The sequence below is a fragment of the Zonotrichia leucophrys genome, chromosome Z (assembly GCF_028769735.1).
Source record: "Zonotrichia leucophrys gambelii isolate GWCS_2022_RI chromosome Z, RI_Zleu_2.0, whole genome shotgun sequence".
In the NCBI taxonomy this organism is placed as follows: Eukaryota; Metazoa; Chordata; class Aves; order Passeriformes; family Passerellidae; genus Zonotrichia; species Zonotrichia leucophrys.
The window spans coordinates 13,223,372-13,239,419 of NC_088200.1; the positions used below are offsets into that span (position 1 = coordinate 13,223,372).

Below are 16,048 nucleotides of genomic sequence, written 5' to 3' on the forward strand. Positions count from 1 at the left end.
TGTTACAAGTGGAATTTCTTCATTTTTTCAGTTCCACTTCAGTTCCACAGTATCTGCTTTGCTCTGAAGAATAAGGATTTCACGTGATTATGCTTTTCATCTTGACTAGGAGTTCTATATATCAAAACCATTCGTTCAGTGGGAAACTCCCAAAAGTTACTGTATTTTTCTAATAACCCTGAAAGCTAGAAAATAGGTAGACACAGAAAGCTCACATCCCCAGAAACACATCCCACAGCTGTGTGACTGATTTCTGTCCTATTCTCTAATTAAAGAACTAACACTATCAGTTCCACAAAACTGATCATACTATCCTTGCACTCAAAGCTATACTTTTTTGTACAGTTCTCTGAAGCTTTTTTGGGTTGTGGTTTTGTTTTTTTAATGTTGCTTCCTCATTGATTTTCCTGACTTTCCTGCACTTTTTAGTTAGTTCTTAGGGTGTGTCCATTATAAGACAGACCTTATAGAACAAAAGATAGCATTCACTCTTTCCTCTTTCACACCCACATTCATGTACACACACACACACACACAGAGAAGGGCCTGGGCAACCTCTGCTATAGACTAAGCCTTGTTAAATACACCATCTGTTATGAGATGGGCAAAATACCTTATAAGATGGGATGTGAAGATGAGAAAGTAAGTGAAAAAAAAGGCAGCAACAAAGAAACAAAAATAATTTCCTCTGCCTTTAGTCATGCAAAAGTTTTGCACTGCTTAGGGGAAGCAAGGAAGTTCTTTTTCCATACTGGTAAATATTGCTGAACATGTGTCAAATTAATCCCAGATAATGGTCTCTATTGCCAGAGCTCCTGGTGTATGAAAAAAGGACTGTTGAGAAAGCACATGCAATTACACCTCCTGAATTCAGAGCTTGCTCTGCATCTGGGTCAGCATCCCTGCAACAGTCAGAAATTGTTTAAAAGCATAAACAACCTTTGTGCTGAATTTACTATGGAAATTCTCTTGAAGTACTTCTAATTTGCTTCTGATAGATAGGCAAATGTAACTGGTCAACCTCTACTCCCACTCCTCTGTGCTTGTGACAGAATGACTTTCTAATTTTGTAAAAAATAAAGAACCACCAAAATGTAAGCAAAAGTGCTGTTTGTTTTCTCTGAGCAGACCAGATCACCACCACTACTATAGTTTATTTATCCCTATACTTGTTAAGTAAAAATCAAGGTTTTTTCTAAAACTTCATTTTAGTTTTCAAAACAGTTAGATAACAACACTAAATAAAAAGCTGATCAAATAAAAACCAGCATTTTTTTCTTCATAACTGCCCATATAGCACTGAAAACTGAAACTCTTAATTCTCTTTCCCATAGTGCAGACTTATTCTCATATATTTTGTTCTGTCAGTACTTCTGTCATCAGCATATTATGATGTTATCATGACTTTACTGATAGCAAGTCCACAGGCATCATTTTCATAGGCTTAAAGGAAATAAAAGAGATGGAAGATGATATGACTGACAAATAATATACTTTTATAATACATTTTGCACCAAAGAAGGTGGTATCTTCTAAGGATACAAATGTGTTTTGGGACAGAGGTTTTGTGCTCTTTGTAGCAACTAATGTCACCAAGTGTACAAGGGCAATAGACCAGCAGGTGTGAAATCCAGCATGACAATGTGAAGCTTCATCCCTGAACCAGAAGTGAGAGCACAGGTGACTAGCACAGAAACTCCCATGGCCATACTTGTGGTTGTAGGTCTTGTATGGACATTTCTGGACTAGGGACTACACCACCACCATCACCACTCGGGTGAAAGCTGCACACAGGCACTGCATAACGCGACTGCTGTCCTTCCATCAGCCCAGATAAGACTGACTATAATCGTAAGGCTCAGCCAGCAAGTGTAACCCTATTTCCAATTCACACACGATCGTCTCACAGTCAAGACCGAACAAATTCTCGGTACAGACACACAAATGCCTGCCTTGAACGTACACTTCCTGTGCTGGGACCCACACTAACAGAGGCCAGCAACAGGCAGTATAGCAGATCTTCCCCTTGGCAGCGGGACACGCCGTCCCGAAGCCGGAGCATCGGCTGCCGCCGGCCCTGTGCGGTGTCTCACCGTCGCACCCGCGCCCCTCTCTGTGCTGCGCGGCCGGGCAGCCCGGGGTGACACGGGCTGGGGCCGGCACACGGACAGCGGGACCGCTCCCCGGCTCCTACGCTGGAGCGCGGCGGGCCGGGCAAGCGGCAGCTCCGCTCGGCGGCAAACGCCGTCCGGGAGCGGCGCTCTGGGCGGAGCAGCCCGCGCTGGCACCGCGGAGCACACGGGCCGCCCGCCCGCACAGGTGCCCCCGCCGCCCCCGGCCCGGCCCGGCCCGGCCCCCGCCCGCCCCGCGCAACCTGCCCTGCCCTGCCCTGCCCGGCGCGGCCAATGGGGCGAGAGGGCGGGGAGCGGCGGCGGAGCGGCCCGGGCCGCCCCCGCCCTCCGCGGCGAAACTCGGCGGGAGCGCCGCGGGGGCTGAGACGGTGCCCGAGCCCCGCACGGTCCGCACCGCTCCGCGCAGCACAGCACAGCGCAGCGCAGCGCACCGCCGGCGCACCGGGGGATGAGCCGCGGTCACCGCGCTCCGGCACCTTCTCTCGCCGCCCCGAGGGCACCTGGAGCCGCCGCCCCAGCGCCGCGCTGAGCCCTCCCCAGCGTCGGTGCGAGCGAGAGGCGGTGAGGCGGCTCCGCTCGGCTCGGCTCGGGCCTCCCCGATCCCCCTCCGGGCTAGGCGCGGAGCGCTGCGGCAGGAAGAGGCAGCCCCGGCTCCCTCGGCTGCGGTCGGTGGTTGACGGACGGCACCCCGGTTCGGACTCATTTTAGGACCTTTTTTTTTTCTTTCTTTCTTTACCTGAAACAAACCACTTTTTCTTTCTTTTTTTTTTTTTTTTTTCTTTAATAACTTCTCGCGCATTTGAATTTTTGCTTTCCCACTATACAACCCTCTCCCGTGCCTTTCTCTTCTTCTCCTTTTCGGACCCGATCTTGCCGTCTCTCAGCTCGCCAGCTGCAGCGTGGGTATCATGTCATTCGACCCCACCACCACCATGTCACCTACGAATGCCTCCGCCAACGGGACCGCCAGTGGGGCCGAAGGCGGGAAGCCCCCCACTATCCCCACTGTCATGTTCATCTTCGGCGTGGTGGGCAACCTCATAGCCATCGTGGTGCTCTGCAAGTCCAGGAAGGAGCAGAAGGAGACCACTTTCTACACGCTGGTCTGCGGACTGGCGGTCACTGATCTCTTGGGGACCTGCCTGGTGAGTCCGGTCACAATTGCCACTTACCTGCAGAACCGATGGCCAGGAGGAGAGGCACTGTGTGAGTACAGCTCCTTCATCCTCCTCTTCTTTGGTCTCTCTGGCCTCAGCATTATCTGTGCCATGTCTATAGAGAGGTACCTGGCCATCAACCATGCCTATTTCTACAACCATTACGTAGACAAGAAACTGGCAGGGCTCACACTCTTTGCCATCTACGCTTCCAACGTGCTGTTCTGCGCCCTGCCCAGCATGGGGCTCGGCAGATCTACTTTGCAGTACCCTCGCACTTGGTGTTTCATAGACTGGCGAACAAACGTGTCCACCCATGCAGCATATTCCTACATGTACGCGGGCTTCAGCTCCTTCCTGATCCTGGTGACTGTGATCTGCAACATCCTGGTGTGCGTGGCCCTCATTCGCATGCACCGCCAGTTCATGCGACGCACGTCCTTGGGGACAGACACCACCTCCAGCCGTTTATCTGACTTTCGCAGACGCCGGAGCTTCCGTCGGATGGCTGGAGCAGAAATCCAGATGGTTATTCTGCTCATTGCCACTTCCCTGGTCGTGGTCATCTGCTCCATTCCTCTGGTGGTGAGTAACATCATGCAACCCTTCTTCTGTTCCATCACCCTTACTTCAGAATATTTTCTTCTCCTAGTCTGTGTTTGTCAAACAGATTCCTGTTGGATTAGGTGTTTATTTGTGGCACCTGTAGTCGGTGTCACAAATTGTTACAATAACTCAATGGCTGCTAGCATACATGCGTGGTATGAGAAAGTTGAGTAGATTTACATTTACACAAAAAGAAACCTGCTTATCCTAAGACCTGGAGTCCTTTGCCTTTTACTTGATTAAAATAGGGTGCCAAAAATCTCAATAATCGTTTCACTGTTTAACTGGAATCCACATAGTAAAATCCTGAGTGCTAATGACACTTTAAAGTTCACCTGCAAAATTAATTTGTGATAAGTGAGGCTAGGGTCTGGCCTGGTTGTTCAGTGTGTTTTTAAAATGTGCATGCTGTTGCTCTAGGGTGCAAGAGTCCCTGATGTGCAGAAGGAGGACAGAGTTGTGTTCACTTGGCACTAGCAACATACAGAGCTTTTCGCAACCAAAACCTAAGCTAAACTTCTACTCTTCGGGGATTCCTGCCTCATCTCTGGGGTAGATCCCACAGGCATCCTTTCAGGAGTTCCCCGCACAGTGGGAGGAGTGAACTCAGTGGAACCACCTGTCGGTGTGTTGCTCACTGAAATGAGTGTTGGAGGAATCTGGCCCCCATAAGCCTGAGATCACGCTGAAATGTCAGACGACATTACAACTAGCTGTGTGCTCATTTTCTGAAAAGGCTGATACAATTGGTGTTATTAAATTAAACACACAGGATCCACTTTTTTCTATTCTTCCACCTTATCTTCGGGAAAGACAAAAAACTCAAATCCACGAGCGAAAGGCAGAGTTCTTACTTCCCAATAGCCATCATAAAGCTTCTAAAAAATCCTGTCCTACTCTGGCTCAGAGACATTAAACAAATAGTTGGCTTGCCTTATTTGCCATCTTACAAAACACAGTGTAGGGACTAAAGCAGTGGCTGTCAGACAGAAGGTGTTTTTAGAAAGACTTTTTTAAGGAGGTTTCTTGTCAGTGGGGTGATTCCTCTGTCATAGAGAGGGGATGTGTCAAATTTGTGTCAAATAGAGCTGGCCAGCTGGAGATGCAAAACACTGAATATCACTGCGAGGAAGTTTGGAGAAGGGCATGTGAACAGGACTCGGTGTCAGCGAGTCTGTCCCCCTGCTCAGAGGAGCTGTAATGACAAGGGTTGGTCGGAGCTGCCACATTGCTGGCAAACAGGAGCCAGTGCAGTGTGCTGTGCTGCAGCACCAGGGTCCCGGCCGCTGCCAGGGGCCATCTCCTCTCCTTCGGCGTTGTCACTTGTTTGTGCGGCTAGGCGTGACCGAGCGTGGTGCCGTGTGTTCGCTGACTGACATCCAGAGGAGGTTGAGAGGTGCTGCCTGAGCTGCACACAGGGTGTCCCCGGGAGGAGCACATGCCTTAGACAGAGGAACTGTGCCAGCCTGCCCTGCAGTCCAGCTCCAGAAACGGCGGGGCTAAGCTGACTCGCGGCACCAGGATGTATCAGGTGGCCAAAACCCCGACAGTACTGCAGAGAAACTACTTAATTTGATTAATCTAACATCAAAACAGCTACTTCACAAGAGAACAATATTGCATTTTTAAAAGAGGTGCTTGGTCAATACAGAGAATGAGTTCTCTGAATTAAATACATTGTCATGGTGTGATAGACTTAAGCAGCTTCAGAAAACAAGCTAAGCCTTATCCTGTAGCAAAGCAGCAAGAGAAGTGCTGAGAAGTCTGAATGTGAAATGCAAAATGAAATAGTTTATATTCATTTGCACCTAGGCAGTCTTTTAAGTAATACTTTAGAAAAAAAAGGAGGGGACGGGCAGGAATCAAGAGGGAGGATTAACCAGAGAGTGAACTGGATTGTTGAGAGTTAAAATTAATGAACCTGGGTAGGGCAAAAAGTTTATTATTTAAACAGTAGCTAGTGAAAAACTTGCATATAGCAGAAGTATGTGAAGGTGCAGGTGATAAAGTTGTATAGCTCTCCCAGAACTTGATTCACTTCATACAAAGGCAGTGTTACCTTGGGAATGTTCACATAAGTTAGCTTTTACCTGGTAAAGCAGTATGTATTTTCTCTATCTAAAATGACATAAGAAACTCATTTCATTTAGATGAATGACTAAAAATAAAAGGAAGCTTTTTCTAAAAAAAACAAACCCAAATAACCACATATATACACATCATCACAGTGTCCAGTGTGGTTAAATCTCCTCATTGTTAAGTAGCTTTTTTAAGTCTTTTGTCTCCCTCTTTGGGAATAAGCCACAGCCACTTGTGCTGCTTTGTGCCATGGTGAACTGCCAGGTATGCTGCTCTGTTAAGCCCTCTGGATGCACGGACACTGAGGTTAAGAATGGGGAAACTCAGAAAAGTGACACCTTTATAGTATAAATCCTTAGAAAGAGCCACTAGGCAATGTAGGTACATTACTAATATAGACTAATAGACTAATACGTACTAATGGACTTACATGTTCATGACTCGGAGGAGTTTTAAGGAGTCCTCAGGTCAGCCTGGCAGTCATCAAGAACCATAAAAGTGATGCCAGCATGATTCAGATAACACAAAGCAGGCTCAGAGGGTGCTTTGTGACTTGTTTTTCTTTTGATGAGCTGACTTTGCACTAATGATTTCAGCTCAATAAACCATCAAGTAAGTCAAAGAAAAGCAACTTCTGAAAGAGACACATAAACTTTTAACATTTTAGAACAAACACTTTCTAAGATAGTAAGATAGGAGATAGGGTCAATCCAACAGGAGTCACTTGTTATGGTTTCATAGAAAAAAATTTCAAGACCAGAAGTATTAAACAGCCCTGAAATAACTGAGTCAGAGATAACAGCAGATTTTAATAATGAGATGCTTCAGCATATGATTTCCACATAGGGTAATTTAGAGTTTTAGTGATTATTCATAAAAACTGCAGAAGTTTAAAGTAACAAGTGCTGTAACAAAATTATAGGGGGCTGTGCAAAATGCTGAATGAACTTGAGAGAAGGCTGAATAAATATATCAAGGAAAAAAAAGATGAATGAAAAATAGATTTGTGAGGGAAACTTTATATAAACTGGTGTGTTCTCAGTGTGCAGAAGGGGATGTGAAAGACATGAATCTGACAATAGTTTAAAAATCAAGTAAGAAAAGCATGTAACTTATGTGCTGACTCGTGTCTTGACTCCACATGGCTTATGTCATCTCTTAAAATATTTTGCGCTTTTTAGAAGTTAGAATTGCATAGTGTAAAATGTAGGGAATAAGCTATATTATGAGGGATTTTGTCAAGAAGAGAGCAGAAAGTTTTATCTGGCCTTTCTGAAAACACCAGGCTGTTTCAAGAGTAAACAGGCACACACTACTCAAAGTCTGGAATTCATTCCAGCAGTCTGTCAAATACTCTTAAAATTTTTAAGTGTGTGATCTTCTTCTCATTCTGACCACTGAACATTGTTGTTGAGTTATGGTGATATGAAAAATAAAACATAATATTTCAGGGTGTACATCTTGTTGATTGCATTAAATTATTAGGATTTTCTAACTTCATGTTTAATTGATCTAATTGGCTTGGCTTGGCTGGTTTCAACTTTTGAGTATCAGGGACTGTCCGTGACCAACTGCAAGGTGTCAGGCATGATTTTTTGGCAGCAGAGTAGTCACCAAGCAGACAGTAAGATCTTGAAGGGCAAAGGTTATTGGCTTGTGGAGCTGCAAAACTTGTTCCTGCTTACTATCATATGTTTTTTTAATTTATCATATCAGCATGTGGGGAGATTTTGAGGGCAGGTGGAAGCTGTGGAAACAATTACAAGTGTGACTGTAACTATAAAAGTCACTTTATAATGCTTCATAGGATTAGGAATCATGACTTGAATCTGTAGTTAGCAAAAAGGAAAAGCGCAAACAGCACAAGGACTCTGATCCTACAAGTGCCTGTCTGGAGCATAAACTTGAGATACCTTTGAGCTGTGTAGTTCTTAATTACAAATAAACTGCTATTACTCTTAAGATATATTGTCTGAATTCTACAGCTGCAAACTTAATATACAAACCCTATTTTTTAGAGATCTGAATTGTTCTAATTTGCTTCCTTTTTTAATTAGGATTTCAAATTGCACAAATCCAAGCATCAGATTAGATAATTTATTTAGCAGCGCGTTCCACTTTCTTGGCACTTGCTTAGAAGATGACAGGCAATATCTTTTATTGTGCTGCCACCTGCAGCAGAGGACTTGTAGCCAAAAGAGAGTACATCTCTTGCTGTAATTCTAAGTGATCCTTTACTAAATGTTGTTTCACCAGTAAGTAAAGAAGGATGAGACATTCCTACACAGATAAATTTTTACTCTATTGTGACTAATGTAAGACAACAATAGGTCTTAACTGATAAATGCATATGACATTCTGGGGAATCCATTTTCTATGGAACTCTTCTGGGAAGCAGAAACAGTTTTGTACAATCAGAGTTTTCACTGACTAGGTCCACTCTGTGAATCGTTGACCTCCACATGCTGCTTAGCTGTCAAAAGGAAATACAGCTAGCATAAAAAAGCTGTCCTGTACCATTAGCAATAATCCTTTTCAGCCATTCTTTTCAGCCAGAGAGTGAACATTGGGAGACATTTTCGTCTTTCCATAAAGTCTGCCAGGTAGCAGAAAGAGGTGGAATAGGCACCTCAATTTCGCGTGCTGCTTATCAAAAGAACAATCCGACTATTAAATCACTGATGTGTAACTATAGCTCTGAGTTTAAGAAAAAAACATGTAAGCTAGGTCTCCAGGTTGAATTGAACTTTGTATTTCTTCAGCTGTCTTCAAAGTGTGCCTTCTGGTTTTTGTGTGGTGTGAGTGGATTTGCTATACACATTAGGCATATACCCACGTATACATTATACATCTCTGCACATTATATATATACACATATATTGTACCTATGGACACATACATTATACATATCTACACTTTATACACATATACATATTGCCCATATACACATACACATTATACGTGTCTACACTTTACACACATAAACGCATACATATTAAGCATGTGTACACACGCACCTCATACATATATTCACATTTTATACATGTACACAAATGTTATACAAAGACCCACACCCGCCGCGGGGCAGCCGCGCCATCTAGCGGTGTTGCCTGGGAGCAACAACTTATTTGTCATTAATGTATTTAATAATCCTTTATTCACAGCATAAATAGGGAAAGCTGCTTACAGAACAAACAGTCAAAGTCTTAAATAACATAATAAAATTAAGGTCTTATAAATAAAATTATAATTAAAATTAATAATGAAAAGTAAAATTTTTTTTCTGAATATCATTTATATTGTCTGAAATAGTTTAAAACAAAGTCAAATATTAAAAGAAGGAGGAGAGTTTTTTAACAAAGTTTTTTTCAAAAGCCATAAAAAAAATAGGTTAATCATGCATAGGAATACCCTTTGAAGCACCTGAAGGGCATGTTTGGCCTTACAGATCAATAAGAAAAAGAAATTAGTAGTCAGAAAGACATCTGCAGCGTGATAAATCATTATAAAAGTAACTGTGGATAAAACTGGCATCACTATATTGCTTTATAAATTCAATATTTTCCCATATCTTGAGTTCACTAGGTTACCCATAAACCTAGGGAAAAGTACTGAGAAAGGAAATTCACTCAATCATCAGTTTGACAGTCTGTTTGAGAGAGACTGGAGGTGCAGGGCTTCCACAGAGGGACTCTGCGTTATTCTAAGCATACCATTGATAGCTTTGGAGACTATCCCATCTCTGAACACTGACAAGGCTGAATGCCACCACATTGCCCTGCTGCAAGAAAATTTCTCAAGAATTGAGAAATTTTCCACCAGACTTGGATGGCTTCACATGGAGGACTTGTAAAAAAAAAATTACTTGTGAGAGCTGAGCTAATTTGGCTCATTTAATTAAATTCTTGCTTGCCTCCATGACTATAACCTCATCATTAGGCAGGCCTTGATTCATTTCAGGAGCCAAGGATAAGATTCTAAAAACCTCGTAATTTTGCTACTGGATTTTTACTGTATCAGATAAATATATAATTAAGGGATCTATTTTGACTAACCTGAAGGAGCCTGAAGAAAAGAGAATCTTCCATTATTAACTTTTCAGTGGCTTTCCTAAGCCTTTCTCTAACTGGACGCTGCTTAGGTCTTGCTAAAATGGAGAACAGCTATTTGAGACTAGTCCACACTACAAATTCCTGTGATGCCAATGTGGACTGTACCTTACAGCAGCATTTTTAAAAGTGGCTTCTTAACAAGGAGAGAGACAGCTGAAGAAAAACTAACAGAGTAAGCTGAAGAATACATTTCTATGTAGAAAACAGGGCCCTTCAGTTTTAAAATTTGTTTATGATAAACTAGAATTGCTAATTAAATAGTCACTTCACACATCAACTTCAACTTAAACTCTTAAACTCTTGACCATTTCATCAGTATTTTTGTAAGTAAAACCAAAATGCTGGCTGTATAGGAGAAAAGTGTACTCTAGTCCAGTGCTGAAATAATCTCATTATCTTGGCCAGTTAAAAATGTCCTAGCTGGGTGCGTTGTCTTTTTGGGGTTTTTTTCCTCCTTTTCCTTTTTTACGTTTCTATTTTTCTAAACCATGCTGCAGCAAGCAAACACTTGTGGTTATATAAACAGTTCCAGTAAGGACAGGTGCCAGGAAAATACATTTCTAAACTTGGGAATCGACAACTCAGGACTTGCCTACAGAGTCTGGTGTACTTGGATTATCATGTGTGTTTCAGTTCATTTCTAAATGATTATTGTTAGAGGAACTGGTCAGGTCTCCCCAGTCACTTACCTCTTTGCAGGTTGCATGAGATTTGAGGTATACCAAGGAAGCAGGATACAGGTCTATGTCTTTGTTCCTGGGAAATTTTTAAAGATGCCAGCCAAAATTTGGAGGTTGAAGGATTAAATATGAGGTGAAGGAGAGAAAAAAAAGCCAGTCTTTTTCTACATGTAACGACCATATTACAATTTCCATCTGGTTTTATTTTGCTGTTTCCATAGATGAATTCATGGTTGCCAATCTGAGATGCCTAACTTTGCCAGCCTGCTCTTCTGTTGTAGGTTACACCTGCAAATCTAGATCTCTGCTTTGAAGTGTAAGCTTTTCCATCCTGATGCAATTATATAATTTTGTCTTCCTTTCCCCCTTCTGCTTGGGTAGGTCCGTGTCTTCGTGAACCAGCTGTACCGGCCACAATCGGTGGAAGATGTCAGGCAAAACCCTGACCTGCAGGCTATCCGCATTGCCTCAGTGAACCCCATTTTGGACCCGTGGATCTACATCCTCCTCCGCAAGACTGTGCTCAGCAAAGCCATCGAGAAGATCAAATGCCTCTTCTGCCGCATCGGGGGGGCTCGGAGGCAGCACTCGGGGGGCAACTTCAACTGCGTGGACGGGCGCAGGACCTCGTCGGCCGTGTCCAGCCAGTCGCCCTCGTTCATCTCCCGCGAGCTGAGGGAGATCAGCAGCACCTCGCAGACGCTGCTGTACCCCCCGGAGCTGAGCGAAAGCGGCGCCGGCAGCCGCGCTCTGCTGCCGGGCCCCAGCGCCAGCTCGGCGCACTCCGACACCACGTCCGTGCGGACGCTGCGCAGCTCCGACACCTCGGACTCCTCACAGGGACACGACTCCGAGAGCGTCTGCCTGGTGAACGAAGCCAGCTCTGGCGGCGGGGCCAGCTCTGCGCCCAAGGGTGGCCCTCTGCAGGTCACCTTCCCCACAGAGACATTGAATTTGTCAGAAAAGTGCATATAGATAGCCATGACAGGCATCAACCCTGGGGATACTTCCTGGTACATTGGAAAAACTGGTGCAATAGCTAGGTGTTCTGCCTATTCGTGGGAGGAGGGGTTCAGCTGTGCCTCAAAGGGCTATTTTTGTCTTGCTGTGTGATGGGTACGTTTCCTTTAGACTACTGAGGACTGTGTGGAACAGACATTGCACTTGGGCCCTGCATCGGAAATGGTACAAAGCAGGTCTGATGGGACTGGAAACATGAACTGCCTTGTCTTGTAGGACACAGGGGAGCTACTGTGCCTGTGGAAATAGCAAGACCCCATCACTTGCTTTTTTTTCTTTTTTTCTTTCCCTTTCCAAGTCTGGTAGAATTGTTATTGCTCCTTTCCTGTGGCTGCTCAGCTATCAAGAGTTTGAGCTTCTGGTACTAGAGCTGAATCTGAGGCAGCTGCTAGTAGCTGGACACAGCTACTTTGAGAGCTGCCTGCAGTAGGATTTTAAAGTGTCTCACTAAAGCATGAAAATGTGAATTTTTATCATTGTATATATATCAGGATTGAAAATATTTAAAAGTGTATTCTTCTCTATGAGAAGGTTTGTTATGAATACAAGGTATATAGAAATGATTGCCAGCCTTCTCTTCCCCCAGTATTTCCTGCTGATAAGGCATTCTTAGCTTAGATTTGTTGTTCATGCTAGATTCACAGCTGATGAGATAATTCTTGAGCTGAGAATACATAAGCACTTTCTGAGTGAAATGGGAATATATGCCTTTCTAAGAGAGAAAAAGAAAACACATCCTTCCAGTTAAGAATATTAGTTTTCAGTATATGTATATACTAAAAAAAATCCGATTTTATTTATGCTCTGAGAATGTTTTTCTGTGTAACACACGTGCGCCTGTCTGAGTACTTTGGCCCACAGTCTGCACACCTTAGGCACACACTTAACATTGCCCATCAGAGTGGTCCCTCTGCTGCCAGGGATACTCCTTACATGTAAAGTTAGGGACAGACAGAAGTGCTTTCAATATCAGGGCCTGAAACTTTCAACTCCTGGTTAATAGTCTTAATATTCACTTTAGTTAAAGCATCACTGATGTAATAAAGGTATTTTTTCATAACATTTATCATTTTACTTTAAATAGTAAATAGAATTTTATGACTGTGTAATCTGATACTCCATCAAATAAGTGTATGAAACCATGGAAGCAGAATCTTCATTTAAAATATAGATTATATAGACCTATATCGCAGTCTTAAACACTTTGAAAAGCATTTGTTGCTAGAGTTTTGATGACAAACACATCACCAAAACCAGCTGTTAACCACTGACAAAAAGGAGTTTTGTGTTTTATGTTGTAAGGGTTAGATCTTGTTCCAGAAATACTGTGTATCAAAATAATTCTGTACAGATATTTGGGGGATGTTTTGTCAAATACAAAGCATGTTATGTTGCTTAACGTGTTTTAGATGTGAATGCTACATTGTAATGAAAATCTTGAACCTTATGTTGATATGTTTAAGTAGTTGTACCGACCAAAGCAACTTTGGGGATCACAATTAAATGGAAATGTTCTGCTTGATCTCAGATGTCTACATGAGTGCCATTCAGTGCCAACTCCTTGCCTTAACAAGCCTCCCATCTTGGAATGCGTTGCACTCAGCTACTGCCAAAACATACTTTGTCCTGCAAGTTTCCAAAACACCACAGCATGATCACCATCAGCAAGAAGCAGCTGTCTTCAAAACTATCCCCAAGAGCACTGACATAGGGCCACAAAAAATCTTTTTTTGAACAAAGACATTTCCCTTTGACAGGGGAGGAGTTGAGCTTGTTTGGCTTCATACATATAGAAACTGAAGTTAAATTTCTACACAAATATTTGCAGCAGCAGCAGCAGCCACTTTACACCAGTTAAGCTGGAAAACAGTATTGCCCAAGCTCCTACTGCAGCTACAGATTTGATACAGATCTACAGATAAAAGATCTGCCTGAATTCCTTGCAATTAAACCACCTCACTGTGGTCTGTTGCTTACTAGTGACCAACAAATAGCACAGACTCACCATACTTCCTAAAGCAGGAAATAGCACCTGGCAGAGCAGGAAGGTGGGACTGCCACTGGCAGGTAGCACCACATTTACCAATATGCAGCCACACCTTTGCAGCTGGCCAATATTATTGGTACTTTATGCAGTGACAAGAGTTGAATATCTACAGTGTGTAAGTATTTAAATAAGCAAGGCCTCGCTATTTTTAAAATTATTTCATTAATATGCCTTTATTACTCCTTGTCATCATTACTGATGAGAACTACATGTGGTGTGAAAGAATTTTAAGCAAGAATAGACCATCTTAAGCAGCTTCCCTTAGCAAATGGGATAGGCCTGAGGTCCGCCTGCCCCCAGGGTTCACAATGTATCAGTAGTGGACAAGACTCATTGTCAACATGAACTCCCTCAGAAATTAGCTCCATGATTCCCAAACAGCCCCACTAAGTCTTCTGAGCAGCAATGGAATTGCCTGCCACAGCCCGGTGGCAGTGCACAAAAGCAAAATCAGAGCACCTCTGTTGCCTAGTTGCCAACACAGATGAGTGTTCAGGAGCAGTTGCGCAGGAGAACTGGGCAAGTGTGCCTTTTTATAGGGTGACAGTAGTGACATCTCATTCACCAGCCCCACGGTCCCCCTCAGGTTTAGCACCTTCCTCCAGTGCTGACCACAGACACATTACTGGATACATTCCTCAGCCTCCCAGAGCTTAAGTCTAAACTAAGGCTACAAGTCTGAAGAGTCTAATTTGCCACATGAAGGTTAAAAGGTTATTTTCTTGCTAGGTATTAGGAGTAGTTTCCATATATACAAAAGTGTTTCCTTTCTCACACATCAATATTTCCCTTATGTTCCCAAACCCCAGAGGTCCATATCCCCTCAGAACAGCATTTCTGTGGATCAGAACTCCATCCACGTTCCCGAGTCCTCTGTGTTCACAGAAAATGTACTGATTCAACAACTTGTCATAGCAAACTTGTATCTCTCAAACTCGGTCCACCTTGCTAGTCCTGTGACTGGCAGTGCCCCTCCCTCAGTTCCAGCAGTGTCCTGCCCACACATCCCAGATCTCCGCTTTGCTGAACCCTTCACAGGGACACTGCTAGACCTCCAGCCCTGCAACCACACCCCAAACCCTTCACAGGGACACTGCTGGACCTCCAACCCTGCAACCACACCCCAAACCTCAGCCCAAACTCAATTTAAGCCCCTGTCCTGTATCAGGGCTTGTAGGATCCACCCACCACAGGCAGGATGAGAGCCAGTATCTGTACCAGACAGTGGTTTCTGTGAAGATCTGTAATTAGTTTGAATCTCTGATCCATGGTAAGTTATCCTTATGAACGGTTCAGGGTGTAGGATGTACTGTCAAAGGGCTTGGGCTGTTTTAAATCAGGCTTACACATTCCTGCTGTCAGGAACACCCGTGCTGCCTGACCCGAACTGGCGCTACAGGCCCAGTGCCAATGCACTAACAGGATCAGTGTAATCTGCTGTCTTCAAATGGCACAGCCAATTGGAAGCTTTTGAGGTCTTATTTTTGCTGCCAGACACAACAGCAAACCTGGTCCACTTAAGGCAGATTTAATATTAGAGTTACCAAATACCACCAGGCCTTTGCACTCCAGGCCCTCCTCTAGGCCTGCCAGCTTTACAGAGCTAGAAACTCAGTGAATCTCCTGCTTTATGAAACCAAAGGTAGCTCAATCCCCACATCTAATCATTCCTTTTGATTATTTATCCATTACAACCCTTACAGCTCCTAGCCTTGTGGCTCTTAGGCAATCAGCCTTGAAAGCAGTCACCCATGCCCATCAGCCCCTCCTGCTCCAGAACCAGCCCTTCTGGAGATAGGACAGCCCAGGGACTCCAGCACATCTGGGAAAACCATGTTAACATGACAGCGACTGACAGTAAACACATAGCTCCTGCAGTCTGCAAACAAACCAAGCCCCCATGCTTCTGCTTTCCTGTGCCCCAGTCCTAACTACAGTCATAGTTTTATAGCTATTCTGTGAACTCAAAAAATTAAAGATAGCATCTCAATGCTAGTATTTTGCCTCCTTTTCCCTGGTTTTAGGATTGAGAGGGAACTTACCTTGTGTGTGCAAGCAAGTTTCCAGTGCTCTCTGATCTTGATCTCTAAACCCAGAGTAAACTGTTCGATTTGGTTTTTATCCCTCTCCATGACTACTTTTAAAACCCACTATCTTACGGTATTATCAAGTAGGAGTCACTGTTGTGTTACCTGATCCTGATTCCTTTTTTACC

General features: G+C 43.8%; 1 protein-coding gene across 2 annotated transcripts; it reads left to right on the forward strand.

Annotated features, from left to right (window-relative positions):
• Positions 1-2,453: 2,453 nt before the first annotated feature.
• Positions 2,454-13,271, forward strand: PTGER4 (prostaglandin E receptor 4). 2 transcript variants are annotated; one of them, XM_064735738.1, is made up of 3 exons: positions 2,454-2,823; positions 3,017-3,874; positions 11,148-13,271. In XM_064735738.1, the coding sequence occupies exons 2-3, from the start codon at positions 3,041-3,043 to the stop codon at positions 11,739-11,741; spliced, it is 1,428 nt and encodes a 475-aa protein (XP_064591808.1). In that variant the 5' UTR covers positions 2,454-2,823; positions 3,017-3,040; the 3' UTR covers positions 11,742-13,271. The 2 variants fall into 2 exon arrangements, with proteins under 2 accessions (XP_064591808.1, XP_064591807.1); XM_064735737.1 differs by having other exon boundaries at positions 2,454-3,874.
• Positions 13,272-16,048: the final 2,777 nt, after the last annotated feature.